The sequence below is a fragment of the Rhinolophus hipposideros genome (assembly GCF_964194185.1).
Source record: "Rhinolophus hipposideros genome assembly, chromosome: 15".
In the NCBI taxonomy this organism is placed as follows: Eukaryota; Metazoa; Chordata; class Mammalia; order Chiroptera; family Rhinolophidae; genus Rhinolophus; species Rhinolophus hipposideros.
The window spans coordinates 5,087,954-5,111,325 of record NC_138061.1 but is presented as its reverse complement, the minus strand read 5'-3'; the positions used below and the strand labels follow the sequence as shown (position 1 = coordinate 5,111,325).

The window sequence follows — 23,372 nt, the reverse complement described above, 5'->3', positions numbered from 1 at the left end:
CGTGGGACCCTATGAGGAAAGAGAATGACCACATTGAGACAATACTGGAGATTAAAAGCAGCCTGAAAATTCTGCCATGGGTGACGGATGGCAGAAGGTGGACCGGGCAGCTTGACCTCCCTGCACTGTGGGCTTTTCTGATTAATTCACCCACTTGCTTAGGAAGTTTCTTTCCATCTGAGAAAATTAAAAACACCACTCTCTGGACAGGAATGTGGGATCATAAATGAGAACCAAACAGAAAAGATTTATACAAAAGCACAAGCTCAGCAAAGGAGAATAGTTAGAAATCACTAATAAGGTATAAATCAAGTAAAAGCTATTAGCAAACCCCTGGTAAGAAAAAAAAAGGCTTTTAAGTGATTTGCTGAGCTCTTAACAATACCATTTCTACCTACAGTTTTCAAATATCTCCAGGATAATTTGGCTCGTATCCATAAACACTGCCATGAAAACTTTCCAGTTTGAAGGGCTTAACACAATATTATAAAGAGTACCAGAAAGTATGCCTTGCTATTGTGCCTCCAGATTCATACAATTTCTAAAGCTGTAGGGTCTTCCTCATCTGTGCATTTCCCACAACAAGCTCAGGAGTCAAAAATACTTATTTAATAAGTGAACAAATAAGTGGAAGGATGGGTGGGTGGGTGGGTAAGTGGATGGATGGACTGATGGAAGGAAGGAAAGAAGGGAGAAAGGAAGGAAGGAAGGAAAGAAGGAAGGAGGAAAGGAAGGAAGGAAGGAAGAAAAGAAGGGAGGGAGGGAGGGAGGGAGGAAGGAAAGAAGGAAAGAGGAAAGGAAGGAAGGAAAGAAGGAAAGAAGGAAGGAAGGAAGGGAAGGAGGGAGGGAGGGGGGAGGAAAGAGGGAAAGAAGGAAAGAAGGATAGATTGATTTATTTTACTGATGAGGAACATAAGAGCCAGAGGGGTTGCTAACTTGCCTGCATTACCAAAAGCAAGTGGTGTCAGAACGGGGGCCAGCAGGACCCTTCGATCCCATTCTAGTGTTCCTTGTCTAGATTTTCCTTTTTTCCACCTGTCTCTTTTATCAAGAGTTCAAAAGCATTAACGATATTGATTAGCCACCTAATTTTCTTAGTCACTGGGAAGCACTTTTGGAGGCATATCCTGGGTTTGACCTCTGAACAATGCGAGGATTAGGGGAGCTAACATCCCCCACCCTGCACCTTCCAGCATTCAAAATCGGCATATAACTTTTGACTCCCCAAATACTTTAGTTGTCCTTGGTATCCATGGGGAATTGGTTCCGGGACACCCCTGTCCTGCAGATAGCAAAGTCCCTTATATAAAACAATAGGTACAGTGAGCTCTACATATCCGCGGATTCCCGAACTCCGATGGAAAACACAGTTTCGATCTGCAGTTGGTAGAATCTGTGGATGCGAAACACAGGGATACGGAGGGCTGACTATATATTTATATTTTTTTAAAAAATCTGCGTATAAGTGAACCTGTGCGGTTCAAACCCATGTTTTTCAAGTGTCAGCTGTAGTCTGATGAGTTTGTGCCTATTTGATAATCAGGAAAATTAAGCACAAAGTGAATCTCTGTGGCCACTTTGAATTCATCAAGGAGAAAGCACGTAGGAAGTCGCATGTCAACTTCCTACCAGCCTCATTCTCTGAGATTCACGCAGCCCGCTGGCCAGCGGTGCTGGGCTCCACCTGCGCTGGTGGAATATTGGAAACAGAAGACACCCACAGACCCCTGGCCAACCTCACACCCTAGGAAGGAATTCTTTGCCCCAAATGCCCAACCAACAGCTATTATGCCTCAGCCTGGACACTTTGAATGATAAGGAGCACACTAGTGACCTGTCTCCCTTTTGGGGAACTCTTACTTATTGGTATCTAGAGTTTGCAATATTTTACCTCCTTTTGGTGTTGGCCTAAGACACTTTCACTTTCACTAAGACACATCACAGGGTTAGAGACCAAGAGTGGGACTACTAGGTCTTGGAGACTCCCTTGAATTGTGCTTAAGATGGAAGCGGGAGCCAGAGATGCCCCGACGGCTTTGCGCTGATGGTAGGGGTAGACATGGTAGGGCCTTGCTCTAATAAGAAGCCCCGCCCACAGCTCACATAATGTGACCACAGCCAGGAGGTGAGCCTGCAGTTCTGCCAGTCGCTGTCCTAGGGGCAACCTGACGCCCTACAAGCCTTTAGACAGGAGGTCCACAAGGCTATTGCTCCCAAAAGCATAACCACAACTCAGCCCCCTTCTGGGACTCTGAGACTTCTTTGGCAGGGGTTCCCCTCACACCATGAATGTCTCCACAGAGGCCAGTCTTCGGGCTGTCAGTTAGCACTTACTTCTTGCTCCCAACGGTCCCTGTCAGCAAACGCAGAGAGCAGCCTCGGCCCGGGAAGTGCTATGAAGATACATGCTGGGATGAAACCCAGGAATTACAAGAGATGATGGCCTTGAATAAGTGCTGTTTTCCCTCATGAATGAACAACCGACATGGTACACATTCTAGCCCTTCGAGGTGGAAGAACGCATCAGAGTTTGTAATCACTCAGAATTGCATCTGTTTCCACCTCATCGGAATGCTCCAACAACAAAACTGTCTTCCTTTTTTGCTGAGTGAACCAAGTCTAGAGTTCCAGAAAGGCATCGAATGAGGTGCAATAACATAATTTACTGAAACAGAAAAGTCACTTCATTTAACCTTTAAGACCTGACAAGGTGATATGGGAGCAGAGGTGGGAACGCTACAAATCCCCAAGATACTGACGCACTTCAAATTCACGCAAAGGTCAACACTGAGGGCAGAAGCACCTCTTCCTTAGCACCCTCTGAAGGACACGGACCCACGTCACCTTGCCCACCTTGCCCATTGGGTTTACCAGGTGTTCAGATGGCTGGGTGCGCCGGGACCAGAGGAAAGTATGTGACTTCGAATCAAAAGCAGGCCTCACCCCACCACTTCTCAGGGATGAGGTCTGCCCCCCACCATGTGGCACTGGAATCTGGTTGTCTGTGACTCTCTCAGGGGAGCACAGTCCACTCCTGCTACTTGGAAAGACATTTCTTTCTGGCAGCTTCCATGGGTACTCTGGCCAGAAAACCAGGGAGCTTTCTGCTTAGCTGTTTCCCAATACACATTTCAAATTGAAGCCCAACTCTCAAAGCAGCTGGAAGCCTTGGTACTTACCCGGTCGAAGGGTTCATGATGCAGCCTCCTTTATCGGCAGCCATTTTGCAGCTACAGCCCCTCTCCAGTGTGTCATGGTTCATCCCGAAATTGTGGCCCAGCTCATGTGCCAGGGTCACAGCTGCACCAAGAGGGCTGTCTGAATGGTCCTCCAAGGAAACACAAGAGCATAGATGTATAGGTTACATCTCCTCGGCCTTATTTCCAAGTTCGCCCTCTTCCCACACATTTACCTTTCCTCCACATTTGACTGAATCCATTCCCCTAGAACAAGGAACCAATATAAAGCCCCCCCCATTATTTCCTTCAAACTTAGAAAAAAGATTTGACATGTTTTATTAAACCAGTTTGAGATGCCTTTTGCTGAGGAATGAATAGCTCGTGTATTCCTATGTCTTTACATGAGATAATCAAGGCACCCTTTTCCATTCTGCTTCCTACAATCCCCCAGAAACCGCCCTTCTTCTACTGAATGAAGTGAAAAGTTGTCCTACATCATGGGAAGAGAGTCTCATTCCTTTGTGGGGAATAAAAGTACCATTTTATCCATGACTGAAATGTTGCTGACGTGAAGTTGGTAAAAAGAAGCATACTTTGTGACATCCTCAGTAAGACCTGAGTAGCCGTTACTGAGCAAGCCTCTTCCTGTCTACTTGGTAGAGAAGGATACTTGGAAAATGCCCAATGATTCACAATAAATGCCAAGCACGCTGAGCAATCCGTTTGAAGACTCATTGAATTAAGAATGTCATCCAGTAGGGCCTCACTCTCGCTGGCCCTCTGTCTTGTCAGGTAGACTTTGGAAATGGATGGAGGTGTCCTGCTACTCTGACCTTGGCTGCTGGGGTTCACTCAACCTTTTTCTTGGTTTTTAGGGAGCAGTTTCTCCACTCAGCAAGCCTTTCGTGGCTACCTGAACTCAGTGGAGTGCATGGCTGGCTTGGCTAAATAGTTACTAGAATTAACTAAAGATACATTGTTACTTTACTTTAACAAACAAAAATTAGTTGATTAGTGAATGTGATGTGCAGGAATCATGTGAATGAATTGTGTCTTGGAAAAGGCCTGCACACCTCAGAGTAATGAAGGTACCTCATTTGAATCCTGCTCTGTGCTACTCAGGAACAAGATAAGACGTCTTCCAAGAGGCTTCCAGGAAACAGTGATACTGTGTTTTAGAGAAAGCATCATTCCTGAAACAGTCTCCGTGGGGCCTTGGAATCAAGGTGCGTTTGTTTGTATAAGATCTTAGCGGTGTGTTAGTAGTTACAGCTGCAACTGTCTCTCTCACTAATCCTTAGTCTAAGAAAAGGATGGCACGTCAAGGAACCAAGTTATTCTTAGAATAGATGAAATTCCTAATAAATGACTTTGTTTGGGTTTTGCAGTTTCCTGTTGTAGGAAGCTTCACAAATATGTTTCAGGAAATCAATTCTCAAGAATAACACACGTTGGCAAAGAGAATGTAGTGGAGCTCAGAACATAAAGGGCTGAATTTTGCATGCTTTGGCTCAAAATTCAAGGAATTCATCCTTCAAAAATTACCTCTGATTCTTTTGTATCACTGAATATCTTGGTTTTGCTTTTAATTGCCAAATTGTTTTACATTCTTTCACATAGAGGTGATTATAAACAGAATATCTCTTAAGAGACTCTGATAAACAGCTTACACCTATAATAATAAAAAAACCCCACAAAAACCTCCTTCTTTATTCATGGAATTATCCCAAAACCAAGACTGTTTTAGTCCAGTACAATACCAAAGCATGGCTTTTAAATTATCAAAATTAATGATTGGCTCTATCTTGAGAAAATAGAGGAACAGAACCAGAAATCGAATTTTTAATTGGATTAGGAGTCCTGCTTCCTTGCTCTATGATTTCCTTCCTCTCAGATTTGTAAGTTCTTGAACGGGGCATGGCCACGTGTAAGACCCGTGAACTTAACTTCAGAGACACCCTAGGAGAAAGTTGGTCTGGAAGTTTTAGATCTGGTCAAGATGTTGATCTTGCTTGTCTTGTGTATTTTATAGAAGTCAAAGGAGCTGTGGTCTCTTCATCCTAGTTGATGCTTCTCTTGTATGTGGAGAAAACAAGGAATGTGTCTAAGGGTGATCTTAGCTGCTGCCCAGTTCAACAAACATATTTCCTGTTGATTAACTTTGGCCTTGACTTGATTCTTACTGCACTCCACATATTTGCTTTTATTTCCCACATTCATTCCCCCCCCCCTTTTTAAAAAAAAAAAAAATGAAGTGTTCTTGTATGCCTTCAAAGAAGGAATCTTGATACAAGGCTTGTATGGAAACAGAATCAGGGATATGAACTCAAGAAAGCCACTTACTATGATCAGATTGATTATAAAAATGTTTAAGTACCACATAGCGGCAGAACCTCCCATGCTTATGAGCAATTCAGTTTCAGCTCTAAAAAATATTTGTGCCAATTTTAAGTGGCAAAGTCAGTAGCCACCAACCATGGGACCATGAAACAGAAAATGATTCCCTTTTAAAACTTTACAGGCTACTCTGTAAAAATACAGTTGGGATCCGACTTGAAATGAACCTGGCACCAACGAAAACCAAACTTTCCAATGACTTCCATGGTGGAGAGCACATACAGGGCTTCCAGGTTCAAGAAAAACCAGAAAGGGTAGTCCATTCAAGCCAGATAGCTAATGGGTGCGTGCAAGCCCTCCAAACAGCCTGTCCATTTGGCGCATGTTTACGTGCATTACCAACACTGCCCAGAGAAGAGAGAAAACATCCCCTGCGTATATTCACTAGGAAGATTGGGTTGGACAGTATGTGGAAAGAAAGTAATAGTCAGCAGAACACCACTCCTTCCATCCTTTCATACCACGGAATATTCACAAGCGTTCTGTTTGAAAAATGTGGAGGAATTCATGGTTTCTTGGAAGGGCAAGGTTCCGTTTGTTTAATGGAGGTGGTGGAATGGTCTCTGAGGCTACTCCCTGTCTGAGGGCGGGTGCAAAGGGGACACAGCATTTTCATAGCAGAGACAGCCACCAGCCTGGGCTAAAAACCTTTCTTTTAATTATCTGATGGAGTGGAGCAGGAGTCCCCTTTGGGCAGTCTAGCAAATCGACGTACCTCTCAAATTCGTAAGAAATAAGTCCCAAATATTCTTCCCATTTTATTTCCTTTTACAAACACATATAGCCCATATATGACAAAACGATCCTTGTAAAGCAATAAACCTAGGTCTCTGCCTTCCAAGAATAAGGTTATTATACAGACAAATTGGACACTGGCTAGGAGGTATGTCAAGCATTTGCAGTGGTAAATAGTTAAAAACCTCAGACTTTTGGCTATTGGGTCTAGAAGCAGAACCGTCAGAAAACCGTTCTCATAGTAATGTTTGGTGATACTCCAGTCCATCCAAGAAGCTGGGTGATGGGGGCAACCCCAGTGCCCTGGCTGATCCCAGTGCTGGGATGGAATTCCTGGATGGGAATGCTGTGATCAAAATCCCAGTTGAAACTTTTTCTCCATAAAAGGGGAAGACTGGTTCCCACTAAGCTATTTTTACGCACTTACCTTTCCTGTGTGTGACTTGATGTGTTTTATAAACAGCCCCTACAATATTGTGGGCTATGTAAGACCATAAACTGACCTAGAAGGTAGAATCAAATCTAAAACGTGTTCACGAGAAGGACCTACTGTCATGAAGTCTGATGAAAGGAGAGATTTCCTGGGGACTCATCAGGGAATGGGCAGGGCCACAGCTGGCAGCCTCCTGGTGCCCGGCTCACTTACCATGACGATCCCTCCAGACTGTTCCGCCGTGCACATGCTCATGATCGGTGCCATGCCGATGGTGGTCCCTTGGAAATAAACTCCACTGGGAAATAAAAGGAAGGGCTTCCTTAAAGTGATATAGAATAAAGACATTTCCTAATACTTGAAATTCATTTGGACATTCCCACAGGAGCTGCAAAACCTTTTCTATGCAAAAATGAAAACGGCTTCAGCAGGGTATATTGAGAGGTGATTTCATCTTTAGATTTTTACAATTCATTTTCCAGTTGCAGATCATGGTCCGGTAATCCTTTCAGATTTTTGTTTTCAGGATTCGGACAATAACCAGTCATGACTCTTGTATGCATATGCTGTATTCTGCCTATTTCCTAATGGACTGCGGGGAGCAGCTCCTTTTAAACAATGTCTGCTGATGGAAGGGCTGAGAAGAGTCACAGAGAATCACTGTCAATTAAATGAAATGCATTAGCTGGCTTACTAGGTTTTCTGTTGTAGCTGGATTTCGCTTTCCTGTATAACATGACAAATAGGACGGAAATCCAAACTGTTCCACAACGTCATGCTAATGTAGCCTGCGAAAGGGAAACCGGCAGAAACATGATGGGTCCTCTGGAGTCGGTGTGGAAGAACTGCATACCCACAAAGCCTTGGCACCCTGCGAGGAAGCTTCTGGAAGGGGACCTGGTGGCTTAGCTGCAGCTTTCCTCTATACAGAATCTTGATCAGTGAGGGTAATGACATCAAGGCCTGTTTAATGCCTGTGCTGCTAATCCCAACCTCACGCAGTAAAAAGGAAACACTGGAGTAAGAAGTACAAATTGGTTGTTATACAGTAGTCACGGGGAGGTAGGGTTTAGCATAGGAATATGTTCAATAATATTGTAATGAGTATCATGGTGTCAGAGGGGTACTAGATTTGTTGGGGTGATAGATGGGAGGGGGTTGGGGGCAGGGTGAAAAAGGTGAAGGGATTAAGAGGTAAAAATTGGTAGTTACAAAATAGTCATGGGGATGTAAAGCAAAGACAATATAGTCAATACCATGGTAATAATTATGTGCCAGGTGGGTACTAGACTCGTCAGGGGAATCACTTCTTGAATTTTGTAAATGTGTAACCACTGTGCTGTACACCTGAAAATAATATAAAATAATATTGAATGTCGACTGTAATTGAAAAATCAAAAAAAGGGGGGGGGAAGGTGAAAGGGAATAAAAGGTCCAAATTTCCAGGTATAAAATAAATAAGTCATGGGGATGTAACATATAGCATGGGGAACATAGTCAGTAATATTGTGATAGTCAGACGGTTGGTGGACTTATCATGGTCATCACTTCCTACATACGTAAATGTTGAATTACTATGGTGTAACCTGAAACTAATGCAATATTGTATGTTAGCTGTATTTTTAATAAAAATCTTAAAAAATAAATAAGACATGTATGCAGAGCTGTAAAAAAGTAAATAAATGAAAAAACACGGTATTTGCTGAATCTCCTTTAAGGGAAACAAATGACCTACCCATGTTACCTTGGCCATGTACATACATAGATTTTACATGTGTTATTTGACAGGTTAGGTATTTCGGCAGTGGTCACTTGGATAAAAGAGAGCACATACGTATAAAACCTCACCTATGTATGTGTGAATGTATCTGTGTATACATCCCATTACATTCTTATGTACAATAATAGGGATTATAGCTTTTACATTTACGTCCATACAGCCCATTTAGACTATAGATTATACATGTATATAAATAATGTTATATAAGAGGTTAATTTATTTCCAGATGTTCAAGTTGGATAGACTCCCATTTGGGGAAAAAAATCAAAACAAAACACTCTGATTCTCCTTTTAGTAGTTCAGGATTAATCAATGCATAAAATATGAGGCAACCACAAATATTCAAGGCGGGAGAAAAGAAAAACTGTGTGAAAATGGCCAAAGTAAATGTTCGGGGAATGCCACCAGCCTCAGTTCAGATGCAGGCATTTTCTAAAGTGAGGACGGGGTAGGACTGGTTTTTCGCTTTCCATAAATGTTCGATCAATGAGATCCAATTTGCTGAAGAAAAATGTTTCTGATTCTAAATCTTTTCATCCACTGATACGAGCTACATGAGAACAAAAGAGTAATGGCAAATGGTTTAAGGATTTGAATAAAAAGTGTGTTACTCTGGGAAAAATCTACTTCATACTAATTTAGATTATGATAAGCCTGTTTTTTCTTTTAAATATAAAGGTGTTGGTAACATCTTACCTTTGTACCATGCTATGGTATAGCTGTCCTTTCCCTCATTTATTAATTCACACACTTATCGCTCTCTGAAAAGTCCTTATTTATTGTTGCCTTTTCCCATTAGAATGGAGACCCCGACAGCAGAAGGCTCAGTGTTGAACATCATTATGTTCAAAGCTCCTAAACCATATCTGGTTCCCAATTGGTGCTCGATACAAATTAATTGAAAGACAGAACACAAGGTTAATGTGCTACACTGCTGGCATTCTCTGATCTAGAAAATCAAAGAATAACAGTGAAACACGAGGAGGGGAAAAGATTTTTCTTTCCCCAAACATCTGACCATAATCACCCTGGGGTACTGTCTTCAGATCTTGCATAAACATTTTTCACTAATAATGAAAGAAAATGCGCTTTAAAAAGTAGCCTGCTCTGGACAACTTTATATCAAGACTAAGATGAGAAAATGCTACATAAAGGAAAATGTTCAAGTGACAGAAGAAAGAAAGAAGACATCAGCTAGAGGAATAGATTTCCCAGGGTTTCCAAAGGGAGACTTTCGCAACAGACCCCAAATTCTGGTTAGCATGGCCTCTGCCCCACTGATGAGGGCTGAGAAACCCCCTTGTATGAGTCGGTGCGCCTTCCAGGCACCATGTAGGTGGACCTAAGATGAGAGTGGGTCACTGTTCCTACCTGATAAGCTGTGCATTGTCATGAGATTTGCGAGGTAGAAGCTTCATCTTTCTCCAGTCCAGAAACTCATGGAGGGTTGTGAATGGGTCCTGACTTATAGAGCATTTGTCGATGTCATTCCACACCTCCACGCCCACCAACACTATTCGGATATTCAGTGGTCTGTAAAACTGATGAAGACAGGTATCCTTTGGGGATCACATTAACGAGAACTTAAAATGCAAAGCAGAAGAGATTTGCATGGTTTGAGCTTCATGGACATAGGAGAGAAAAATAACACCATGTTCCCTTATTCCTGTGGCATTAGAATTTAAGAAATATTTGCAATGCCTGATGCAAAATGATGTGTTAACTGGGTTCTCAAATGCCGTTCACCAATTAGACGCTCAAGTTATTGGCCTTTAGATGTCTGCTCTTATTTGTATGGAAGCTCACATGTCAAACGATTCATTGGTGATTTCAAATGTGCGTATAGATGTGGATTATAGCTCACATAGTGATATTATAGCTAAAGGCTGCCAGTTAAGATCTACTGCAGGAAAAACAGTGAGTGAGGGAGGGTTTTCAGACACTCTGCCAAATGCTTTGTTCATTTTAAGCCAAATGTTCTACCTATGAGTTACTGAAAATGAATCTGTATTAATATTTCAGAAAGACTAAGCCTTGGCTGACACTATCCTATTCTGTCACCTATTATCAGTCTAGAAGGTTTTAATTAAATGAGCGAATCAATAGCTTTCAGAATAACAAAGGCATAAACAGAACCCTTCTTCAGGAACTGTAATGACCACTCTTCTCACAGCCAGAAGCTGGCTCACCAAGGGCATCCTGGGAAGGCTCTATTACAAAGAAGCCCCTCTTTTACTGGCTTGTGAACTGAAGCTTCAGGTACACCACTCAAACCATGTCTTCTCATTGCCTTCCTGTCCCCCATCTTTACGTATACGTGACTTCAACTTATAGCCCTTTCTCTGCAAGCAGGTCGTCCTGAGTCAAAGGTAGGAAGGGCAATTCTTAAATGGGATGAAGGGGTGGTTTTGTCCCAGACAGGCTTATTGGGGCTGGATGAGTGGTCAGGGGAGAGGACAGAACTACCCATTGCTCCCAACCACCTTGCTGACCCCATGTGCACCACATTCACCAGGAAGTGGCTCTGTGTTACGGGGCTGGGGGCGAGAACATGGGATCACCTGGCTGGTTGTCAAATCTTTCAATGCCTGTGATGTGTGAGGCAGTGCACAGTGAAAAAGTTCCTCATCTACTGATTCTCCAGGTAGCCAAGGAGAACGATGTGGCTGGTGATAGCAGCCAAATTCAAGCTCCAGATGAGAGCAGGTCCTGTTCTTAGTTACTAGATGCATCTGGGCCAACAAGTAACGAAGGTCACAGAAGCTTTGTGTCGGATCATTAAGCCCCATTCCAATGCAATGAGCTAAAGTGCAGTACACTCCCTCCCCAAAGATGAGCATCTCACCCTGGGTTCTGACCCACTGAAGGAAGGCTCATCTTTTCCCTTGCTCATCTCCCCAGTCATCTGGTGAGCATTAGGTTAGCAGAAGAATATGATTGGAACACAAACTACATCACGGAATATAAACTGATTGTGGCAGTCCAACTTGGTTCCAAGCAGATAAAAATTATGGGCATTACATTAATAAGTTAATGAGACAGTTATATGACCAAAATGCTACCCAACGGCTTGTTTTCAATCAAGAATTGCTTGGCTTGTGGTATCTACGTGGAAACCCCGAGCTGAGGCCTCCCAGGCAAAACTGAATTCCTGGACCTCTCTGGACCTCTGAACGCACATATCGGTTGCTGTCCTTTGATGAAGTGATTACACTTTCAGCGGTATTACACACAAAGGTAACAGTGCTCAGAAGGCACAGACTAAGAGATCCAGGGCTGATGTCCACACCAGCTTGCTAAACAACACCCTCAGGTGTGGGCTTCAGGGTTGTCGTCTGTGAAGGGGACACTGTTTGCCTCTGACAAGTGTTGTATGGAAGTAGTAGCTAAGGTCTATAAAGGACTAACTGTCATCGTTTCTGAGAGGAGCTTTGGTGCTTCCTCATGAAGGAGCTTTTCCTAATAACGATGGGCTGAAATTTGCATCTATTGGCTCCCTCGAATCATAGCCTTAGAATGGATTTCCTATGTAGACGTATATAACATATAGTCCCTCCACTGCAAAGCCATGCTACTGATTAACAGTCATATATGCTGAACTCACTTCCAGTTATCACACACAGTCCCTCTACTGCCTGCTGCAAATCTCCCCAGGACAGCTGAGCATTTCCTTTGGTTCTTCCTATTAGCAAGAGCCACAGCTAACACTTTACTAGCACTGTCTGCATCCCAGGCACAGGGCTAAGTGCTTTCCATGCCATAGCTCTCTTAGTCTTCACAATAAATCCGCGAGTTGAGAACCATTATTATTCCCATTCTATAGTCAAGGACGTTGACACATGGACAGATCAGGTAACCAGTCAAGACATGGCTGGCATGGCTGGGGTTTGAATGCTGGTGCTCAGGTTTTAAACCAGTAACATAGCCACCACCCTTGTGCAAGTGCTCTTCCAAGGTGACCCACTGTGACCCCAGGCCCAGAGAGAAGCTCAGCTGGAGCTTGGCAGCTGTGTGCCTGGTCTATGAATCCCAGAATGTATGTGGACATGGTCCAAGACCAGCTGAATTGATTCACCCATTCATACAGCAGCAACAAATATTTGCTTGGCTCTTGTTGTGTGCGAGGCTTGGCACTGGCACAAAGAGCAAGGATTGGGACATCCTCGCCCTTGGCTCAGAGGTCAGCAGGAAGCTCAAGGCACGGCACACTTAGCTATTATTTCAGTGACCTCCGATAGAGTGACCTGCCAAGAAAGGGTGCAAACCAGAAGTTCAGAATATGCTGTTCTCATGGGCTCAAGGAAAGCTTTCTGGAAGAAGTGGATCTGGAAAAAAAACAACAGGTAGAACTAAAGGGCAGTCTCTCCTGAGGTCCAACATGGGGATTTGCATCGTTCAGGCAACTGGCTTGGGAAAGGAGGGAAGAAGACTCACGAGAGGGAAAAAAAACCTGAAGAAATTAAATGCATGGCAGAATCCTTTCAAAAGTAGGTCACGGAGGCTCAGCCTTAAAGAATTTGCAGCTGGAGCTAACTTCTTAATGAATAAGAAGTGGGAAGATTGGAGGTGAAAGGTTAAAGAGGCAAAGCTCCTACAAGTACTTAATTTGGCAGGCCCCGCCCCACTGCTCCCTCCCCCGCAATTTAATCAGGACCTGGGGCCATGTCTCTTAGCTCCTGTGTGAAGGGTTTGCCTACAAGGATAAGTACACAGCAGGCATGCTTTCTGTGCTGTACTGACAGGAGAAATTTCCTGAACGGTTAAGAATGTCACCTTTGTCACTAAAATCACTTCTCAGTCTTCCAGTCTGGGATATCTTTCTCCTTCTTCCCTTCAAGCCAACGCAGTCAGACAAGCAGTTATTAATTAAGAATGACCAGGTTAAGCCAAGATTTTTGCAAACGAGGGTGTTGCCACTGGGACAGTCATTGTTTTTTTGGACCAAGACACCTGTCCAGTGAAATTTTGCTTCTAAAATTGCAAAACTAAAATTTGGAACACTGGCTAGAATGCGGGGCTCATTGGAGGTAGCCAGGGTGCCCCCACCGGGGTCTCCAGGGTCAGCTGGGGGAGGCGCATTTGTATGCTCAGCGATTCAGCTCTCTCATCACTGAAAACACAAGCACCGCCAGATTGGCAAACTCCATCGAGACCCTCAGGGCTTTGCTGCGGTATATTGCTTTTTAATTACCAGTGCAAGTTATCAGCAAATCCCATTTGCTTATTTTGAGTTTTGCAGACTGAAGCAAGATATAATATAGAATAAGATGTAGAGAAATACAAACATGAAAAACCAAACACATCCTATTAAAATGGATTTCAGCAATGACCAGACTCTATTTAATATCGTTTGTGGCTTCCTTTTACTTCCAGGGTCTAACAAGACCATGTCGGATGCATTCTGAATTTTCCATGCACAGAGCTTGGTGCCACCTATAAGGCCTTGTAGAATGGAGCTGAAGTGCTGAAAGGGCCTTTGCCTTCGTTTTTCTGAAGTCTTTGAAAACCCCATTCACACGTAATATGATTGTTTGAACACATAGCTACCGCGAAGCACCCTCGAACTGCTATGTGTAAAATGTGAACATTCCAGAAGATCCTGGCTGTGAAAGGCTCAGCAATGAGCCAGGTCCCTCTTCCCTCTCACTTGTCTTCACAGGCAGGAGACAGGCAATTGCTGAGAATTACAGTTGTGTTTGCGTTAGGTCAGCAGGGGCCAGCCATGCTGCAGGTAAGAACCACCTGGGGAGTCCTGATGTCCAAGCCCCTCCCAGACACCCAGGCAGAAAGTGGGAGAAGCCTGTTGTTGGCTGAGAGCATCAGCACCAAACAGCTCGATGCTCTTGCTTCCCAGCAGGGTGTGTTTTTGAAGGGCAGATGGTGTAGACCGTTCTACCATCTCCTTGGGAATAGGTGGTGGAAGGAGTGTTGCTGAGAAAATACCCCCAGGGTCAGACCAGACGCCCAGGGTCTCTTCCAGCTCTTGGTGAGGGATTTTCCACCTGCTGATTGGGCCCAGAGTCAGTTTCAGTGTCCAGCGTGTGTCCCTTATAAATGAGGGCCCACCCTCAGGGCCATGTTGGCACAGATCTGGGCTGACGGGGAAGGTGGGCAGGGGGCGTGGGATCGGGCAGTGGAGACCTGGGAAGAGCTCTGCCTGGAAGCTCTCTAAACGGTCGGAGGCTCCTGACCAGGGTTCGGCATGGAACTGGGGGTCCAAGATCCCCTCAGACCGGGACTCTTGTCTGGCCAGCAGGGAGCAGAGGAGCTATGTCCTAAGGCAGCGGCAGTTTGGTCAGTGTGGGATGGCATCTCCTATAGCTGCTCCAGGCCCCGGGAATTCCGTGCTCAGAAGATGGGAGCCCAGAGGCAGATTCCCATCTCCCTGCTCAGTCAGATGAGGTGTGCTTCATCTCCTCCACCTCATTTCCGAACATTTACATGATTTGAGTGATTTAATTACCCCAAAAAGAACTTACCTTGTCAACGTGATTAGCGATCTCTATTAATCGCTGCTTAACTTTTTCCAGATCTTTTCCTTGCCTCTGAAACTTAATAATTTTAAATGTCAGCATTAATAACAGCAAGAATATCAATCAAACCTCATCTTCCCAGCCCCTGGAAATGTGAGATCTTGGGCTTTGCAAACCACCCAAGGCCCTCCCTGGTTTATGCTGAAATGAGCTCCCACCCTGTCCAGTAATTTCCCCATCCAGGGACTTTCTCAAACTCCCTGAAATTCACCCAAGCCAAATGCTCATAAGACAGTAACTTCTGCGATTTTTCCAGCCTCATAAATGATAGAGGCAGTGACATGTTTTGGCAACGAGAAAACAGACAACTAGAAAAGAATCCAAAACCATTTTTCATATCATCAACTTGATTTTAACTTCCTCAGAAATTTCTTTTATATTTGTTTTTTAAAATCAAATAATAAAAGCAATAGATGCTCATGGCAACAAGTCAAACAATACAGAGGAAAGTGAATAAAAAGTTAATAAATTCCCTCTTTCCCCTCTAATCTGACCTTCCAGAATAGGAACAGTTTTCTGAGAAATTGTCAAGCCTGTTTCATTTATACGTGTTGTCTATGAGAAAATATCACCTAATTCATAATACGTAGAAGTGGTAAGAAATGAATACAGAGAAGATAATCTCAAAAATGCTAATTAAAAGTGAATTAAAAGAAAAAACTAACATAACATCAAGCCTTACTTCAGAAAGTAGGGGTTTTCTGCTGTGTCTCTACAGCTTCCATTCACTCATTCATTTTGGTTGAGAACATATCAGACATTTTTTAAACTAAACTTTTCCCCAAAACGTTTTAGAATACATTCTAAAGCCATCTACCATGTCCCTCAATTAATTCTCCCTGTCTGGAGAGCTTAGCTACAGAGCCACTCTGTTTTTTCTGCAGTCCTTGTTTATTATTTTGTAATATCAGAAACATTTTTAACATTTTATACTTTATAATATCAGAAAATCACTTTTTCCATGGGTTGTTTACAACGCTTTTAAGGGCTTATAGAAAATGAAGTTAATTAAAGCAAGTAATAACTTGCTAAACATTTTTTTTTTTTTTAAACTAACTGTACCGAGAAATTTCAAGAAGCTCTTACCTCTCGGTTGTCTGCTACAATAACCAGTTCTACGTACTTGGTCATCTTGAGGGTCTCCCGTTTATGCTGCCAAAAGGAAACATGGATTTAATTTCCCATAACGCCTCCTGGGGCTCTCAGTACACTGTCAACATCTCTGGACCCACGCAAGCACTGTAACTAAGGGGAGACTCTAACTTCACCATCACCGGCTCCCACACCTCCCTTCCATCTAGAAGTTCACCTCCAACCCCAACAACCTCTGTAGAACCTTGTCAATGTGAGTGACCAGTTTCCATTTCCATCTTGGAAATACTTCCAAGGATTCTAGCTTTTCTACTGGATCACTGCAGGGTCAGAATGAGCACGTGCAGAAAGGCGCATCCACGAGCAAACCAAAGCTCTCTCTCGAACAGAAGCCAGTCAATGGCTGTTCATTTGGGCTGCATGTAGCACATCTGAAGATCACTACAGAAAATGATGACATTCAGTGTCCCATGTGTGTTCTCTTTGTCTTTATGGTTCAGTCTTGTGAGTTGAGAAAAGTGGAGAATAATTTGAGCAGGAATTACATAATCCTTCTGGGGGAACACTGAGTAGTCCAGGCCAGCAAGCTTATTTCTTATGGCTGATTATTTAAAAATCTAGACAGAAGCACATGGAAGACGGGTGGTCTGGAGAGCAGGGAATGTCCAGGCTGAGAAACAGGGAACAGAGCCCGGTGAGAAAGAGGTGTTAGGAAGAAAATGAGAAAGGAACAAAAGAGAACAGAAACAGTGTCAAGAGGGAAAAAGAAGACTGAAATATGCCACTGGAGAAAAGGGATTTGGTAAGAGGGAAATGTGGAGAAGAATGTGGAAATTATATGTCAAGGGGTAGGGATGGAGAAGACCTAGGCAGCACAAATATGAATGGCCTCTCACATAACAGCAGCCTTAGAAGTGGGTTACATTTTAATCAAGTTTCCTCAAAAAACATTCACACTCTTCCGTGAATTACTGGGAGAATCCCAAAGGCATTTTTAGGAGAAAAAGAGCAATTCATGGAGGGTGGTCTCAGAAAGCAAACATTAACAACAAAAAACAAAGCCTTCTGTTTCTGCAATAAAATGCAGTTGGAGGAAATGGGGGCTGAACTGGCCTGGTCCTCCTGACTGATATTACCGGTTTATGAGTGAACTCCACACAAGGCTTGAGGTTTAAAACTTGCGTGTTACTACCGTGCTTTCAGACAAAAGCAAAAATGGCCCAGGCATGCTTTGAATCAGCTTTCTAGTCACACAATCCTGAGGGAAACATCTTTTACAAAACAAATCCCTGTCAGTCCAGGATCTTCCAAACAGATTTTTACAAGAAAAATGTTTGTATCATAGCAGAGTTCCCCGTCGCCGCCCAGCTGGGCTGATTCATGAATTTAGGGATCCCTGAAGAAATCTTATGAAGAAAAAAAATAAAGCACCATGAAAAGCGCAATTTCTCATACTTTTACAACGTTACAAGAAAGAAAAAAAGTCAAGCTTTGTAACTACATGTTGTAGGTGTGTTTTATGGTGATAACTACGTACGTATAAAGGAGAAAACATTAGCCCCAGTGGTATCCACTGGTCTACAGAAAATGAGACACCTCAAAGTGTGAGGCTCTTACTCCTTCTCCTGACTGAGGTGTGAAAGAAGCAGAAGTCTCTTTTTTCCACCCCCACAATTCCCTGATTAACCATTAACAGATTCAGCTAATTACACAGAAGAAACTAGAGCTCTATAAATGAAAAAATAATTTCCCATTGAAAAACTCAAGAAAGGGCCTCGCTCCTTTAGACGTTGACACTTTTAGGCTGTGAAGGGGTGAAATAAACAACAAGGGGCTATATCCAAGTGGCCATGGATCATCATTTACAAAATACACAATTCCAGATAATGAAAACAAACACATGAGCACAATTTTCCTGCGTCTGCAGTTTTCAGAGGAGTCTACATTTTCTCATGAATTCAGAGAACTGCAAGCTCAGAGAGAAGCTAACCACACAATAATAAAAAGCCATGGGGGGAGTGGCCGGCTCATGTCCACGATGGTTCATTCCATCAGCTGTACACACAGAGAGGCTTAAATTACCTCCACATGATTTCGACCTATTTGGGCTGTCCAGTTTAAAACACACACACACACACACAAATCGTATTTAAAACTTTTGATATGCAGAACAATATTGGAAACTGGCTGTTTGATTAAAATTTCATTTGTGGGATATAAACAAAAGCCCTTCCCCAAACACATAGGCCCAGAAACCTCTGAGAATGGCCCGGTCGTCTCCGCTCCAAGAGGGAGACTGAGGCATTCCTTGAGTCTTGCTCAAGAGGGAAGCAGATCCTGGACCTCTAGAAGCCATCACAGCCAAGTTCCTGGAGACAGAATGTCCCCCAAACATGCTGCAATGAGAACTCTGGCACCAGGAACTTAACTGGACCCAACTCAGGTTAGAAAAGCACTGTTGAGATCAGGGTGACAATAAATTCTCCTTGTAACTCTTTCTTCCTATGGGCCAGACTGTTTGTCTGTCATTCATTCACCCCATAAATATCTCCCAGGAACTGTCTGTGTGCTAGGTAGGGTGCGGGGTGCTGGGGATAAAGGGATGGATAAGAAATGCAAGGCACTGCCCTCACGAAGCTCACATTGTAGGAGGGGGTAGGGGAAGGAGTGACAATAGAGAATTAACAAAAATCAAGCGCAGTCTGTGAAAAGCAAACAGCAAAGGCAATAAACAGGGTCCTACAATTTAAAGAGATAAAGAGAGGGGAAGGGAGGGACTAAGTTAGCTGAGACCTGAGGATGAGGAGTAGGTATGTGTGGAAAGTGTGGAGGGAACAGTGTTTCAGGTAGATGGAATAACAACAGCAGAAGTTGGGTGTGATACAACCAAACAACAAAAGAACAACAGCAGTGGAACCAAGGCCCGTGCTCCCATAGGCGGTGCAATCAGCAAATTAAATGAATCAAAGGTTTGGTGTGTCTTCCTCTGAATGAGGAACGCTCATTCTTGGCTCAGGCGAGGCTCCATGCCTTGCATGTAAGGCCACTTTGTGAATATTTATAAGCTGAGCCGTGCTTTCCACTGTGAGAGGTTGTCTCCACCATCCTTTTCAATGTCCTGTGTGGAGATGAAGCAGATTGACCATACCTGTGTTGGATGTAGCCCTGGGCCTGGGCTAATATACTATATATACATACAGAGAAAGGCTGCAGAACTAAGCAGCAAAAGAGACAATAAGCTGGAAGAACAGGCTGAACCTAAACGTTAATAGGGAAGACCTGAAATTGAGTCCCAAAAAACTAATGGCACAAGTTAGATTTGTTACTGATATATCCAGAGCTTTAATTTATTCAAGACTCAGTAGGAATCCACACCTGCAGATTTTGGAAGCTCAGCTCCCACTGATAGAGGCTGAACCCAGAGCCAAGGAAGCAGGCTTGCTGCTGGCCGTTCTCCATCACCAACTTGCAGAACGACCAGGGCAGCAAAAGAACTTGGTGTGGTCTCTCGGAGGTATGGAAGTGAGGACAGTAATGTTAGGGAGGGTGTCAACATGCCTGCTCTAATTAATGCAGTTTCAAATGGTTCTGGCCAGTTCCTGGTATTCAACTATGATTAGGCTCCACATTTAACATCTATTCCCATCTCTGCTCCTTCTATCACCGCCAACACCGTGGCTTCTATGAAACCAAGACGATAGTCTATCTAGAAACTCAGAAGCGACAACACAGTTCATTTCTGAATGGCTGGAGGGGACACAACAGTGTCACTGTGACCTGGAGTCCGGTTTATACTCAGCAGCCAAAGCAAACATTGCTTTCTAGACAAGACATCAATGTTTGCATTTGACTTACAATTATCCCAACTAATGAGGGGAAAAACAGCTCGGATTATCCCTAAAGAAAGGGCAATTCAAAAATAATTTACATTTCCCTTTGGGATGTGTTATGTGATTTTCCCCAGTAGCAGGCTTATGGAGCCTCTGCCTTCCTTCCTTCCTTCCTTCCAGCTGGCACAGACCAATCCAGAATTAACGTGCATTCTTGACTGCATAGCTGATGGAGAGGGAAGGGGCATGTGGCAGGAGAGTTCAGTGGCTAGGGCTCTTCAGGCCAGACTGACAAACGAGAGAGCTGGTTATGGAGCTGTCTGACTGCAGGCGCCCTTCCAGCAGCAATTTGGGTTCCTGCAAAAATCTCATGGAAAGCTTTGTAAAAATGACAAACAATAGCTTCAGCTTATATTATAGCCAGCTCACACCCTGAGTGCAGATTTATTCCCGCTGCTCCGTGAGGGAAAATGCAAATGTCTGCAGAAAAATCTCAGCCTGCAAAACAAATTTTGCAACAGTCATTGAGTAAGGGCAGAAAAATGCTGGGAAAAAGCAAATGCAGTTGATGCACAAACGAGATTAGTTACCGTGTTTCCCCGAAAATAAGGCCTAGTGGGAGCATCAGCTCTGATGCGTCTTTTGGAGAAAAAAATTAATATAAGACCTGGTATTATCATATCATATCATATCATATTATACTATACATAAAACCCGGTATTATATTGTATTGTATTGTATTATATTATATTACATCATACCTGGTCTTACATTAAAATAAGACCGGGTCTCATATTAATTTTTGCTCCAAAAGACGCATTAGAGCTGATGGTCCAGCGAGGTCTTATGTTCGGGGAAACACGGTAGCTGCAGTTACACTGATTTCTGAGTAGAGAATCGAGGCAGCGTGCGGGAGGCAGGGGTTCTGCAGACAACTTGAATATGTCCCTTTCATATTTACCACAGGTGCTACCCCAAACTATCTGGGACGTAACTCCAGTTTCCGTGCATTCTATTTATTTGAAAAGTATTTTTTTGTATCATTTTCATTATAATTTTGTACTTTAAGTCAAGGACATTTTCTCTTCCATAAAAACACAACTGTTTCTAGAGAGAAATATTGAGAATGGAGTTGAACTGCCTTGGATGCCTTCCTTTTTCAATTTAAAGGTTCATTTGCACTTCAGTATGCGTTATTAACAAAACAACCTTTTTATTCAGGTTTTCCACAGTTCTCTACAAATCAAAAGGACTGGAAATTACTGTGCCAATCAAGGTTCTAGAGAGTTGCAGGCTTAGTTGAAGAATTAAAACATGGCTGGCAAGCGCGGCCCAAGCACGCACTTCTACATGAAATGCCAAACATACGTGAGTGTCGTTTTTAACTGTCAAGTGATAAATCTTCTTATGTGCATGGTGCCTATTTAACAAGATACTCAATGCAAAACGCCTCGAAAACAGCATGCAAATGTTCTACTTGTTTATGACTGGGAAAGCGACAGCCTCCTCACATCTCCTCCAGGTCTGAAATCAAAGGCAAGAGTGTTTGAAGACAAAAATAAACATGCCCTGGGACCTTGGAGGCGGTCTTTGTGACTCCAACTCTTAAATCTGTCACTCTAAGAGGGGTGGGGGAGAAAAGCAGGACAGCTCCCCGCCCCCACAAGTGTCAAGGTCAAGGTGAAAGACAGTCCCTGAGGGGGGGATCCTCCTCTCCTGTGTGATGGGGAAGAAAAAGAAAAAGAGGTTCTGAGCACCGGCCGTAGAAAATCTTGGGAGCTTATTAACAGAGGAAGTTACAGTGACACAGGCAGAACACTAGGACGGAAAGAATGAATGTAAAATTGAAATGAAAAGTCCTGAAACCATTCGGTTAAGAGCAGTTGAGGGGAACACACGCTACCTGTTAGGTATGTGGGAAAATTTCAGAATAAGAAGAAATCATTTAGGATAATGTTTATAGTTTCAATTTAGGAAAATGATTAGGAATGAGCCAAGAGGAAGAATATTTATGAAATGTTGACTGTTAGACAGCGGAAGACTCAAATGAAAGTCAGGAAAGACAAAACTTGTTAAGTGCAACCTTGAAAAACATGTTCCCATTCTGTAAAGTATAAGCACACGTGACATCATATCCACGAATTCTGGATTTCTTGTCAACAGAGCAACAGGACAGCCAGAGATGAAAAAACTCAGGAAGCTGTTGGTAGTTTCCTATCTGGTTGTACTCATTTAAATTCTGGGCCTCCAGACAAACGTGGGGAATGGCTATCCTTACTCCTTTTTATAAGTGTTCCACTGCAGCCTGTGGAACCCACAGAATACTGGATGTAAAAGGGTCAGGCAGCCATGGGGGGGGGGGAGGTGGTTCATGCTGTTGCACCATGGGGTATCAGGTGGTGTTTCTGTCCACTTGGCAGGAGGGAGATCTGTAGCCCAGACTCCATTAAGCAACTACTCTTTCCAGTAACACAGCAGAAAGGAAGACCCAGGGGCAGATGGCCAGAAACACGGACCATGTGGACGGTCCCAGGAGGTGAGCAGTGTGGCATCTGCTGCCGGGACTAGGAAAGGCAACACGCCTTGGCCACATCGCACAGAGAGGCTCAGTTCAGCTCTGCACAGACAGGCGTGTAGACGAAGGCTGGGAAGGTTGTGCAGATCATAAGGAAGACCCTGACGGTAAGCAGCCTTGCCATGAAGAAGCCTCCATAGCGTCCTTCTCCTCCTGTAGAAGGGGAGTTGCCCGAGAGCAGGTCAGGGTCCACTGTCACCTTGTTTACCATGGTGGGCCAAGGCTCACAGTCGGTTCTCTGTTGTCCTCTGAGCTCCACTCTACCCAGCACAGGTCAGTAAATCTGAGGCCGACATTTGCAATTCAAGGATGCCTGGAGGTCTCAGTGTTTGATTATGCCCCGCCCACATGACAACAAGCACTTCCTCATAAACTGGGTGACTCCATCCTCAGACACAACATCCAGATGGAAAAATGTCTCCAGGTGTCCTAGCACCGGGCGTTCCCAGCTGGACCCCCAGATCCCCAGAAACACGACGCTGGGCTTCCTTCCTACCCTTCTCGCGGGCTTCCAGGATGGCAGCGGGAGCCCACTGGCCGCAGTGAGGCCATAAGTGTTGTGATGTGCTCCGCAGGATCCCCAGACGCCATTCAGGGTCTCCGCTGGGAAGAGTTTGTATCTGTTGGTTACATTTGTCATTGGTTCCAAGACATAGGTTTTATTTTCAAAAGTAATAAGTCCCCTGTTGGAAAAGAAGACAAAAATACACCTTTTAAGGACAGCTTTTTGTTTAGGACTGAGACCCAGCTCTTAACAAGAGAGAATGACAGGAGAAATAGCAATTTGTTTACATGCTCAGCTTTAATCCGAAAGGACA

The 23,372-nt window shown here is 43.7% G+C and overlaps 1 protein-coding gene across 1 annotated transcript in view; it reads right to left on the bottom strand.

Moving 5' to 3' along the window:
* Window positions 1-23,372, bottom strand: part of ADAM12 (ADAM metallopeptidase domain 12) — a 325,340-nt gene that overhangs the window by 68,748 nt on the left and 233,220 nt on the right. The window contains exons 6-11 of the mRNA XM_081074714.1: window positions 23,051-23,237; window positions 16,144-16,209; window positions 15,004-15,075; window positions 9,896-10,065; window positions 6,958-7,042; window positions 3,180-3,328 (exon numbers count right to left, since the gene is read on the bottom strand). Coding sequence (XP_080930840.1) covers window positions 3,180-3,328; window positions 6,958-7,042; window positions 9,896-10,065; window positions 15,004-15,075; window positions 16,144-16,209; window positions 23,051-23,237 — 729 coding nt within the window. The remainder of the gene's footprint in view (window positions 1-3,179; window positions 3,329-6,957; window positions 7,043-9,895; window positions 10,066-15,003; window positions 15,076-16,143; window positions 16,210-23,050; window positions 23,238-23,372) is intronic.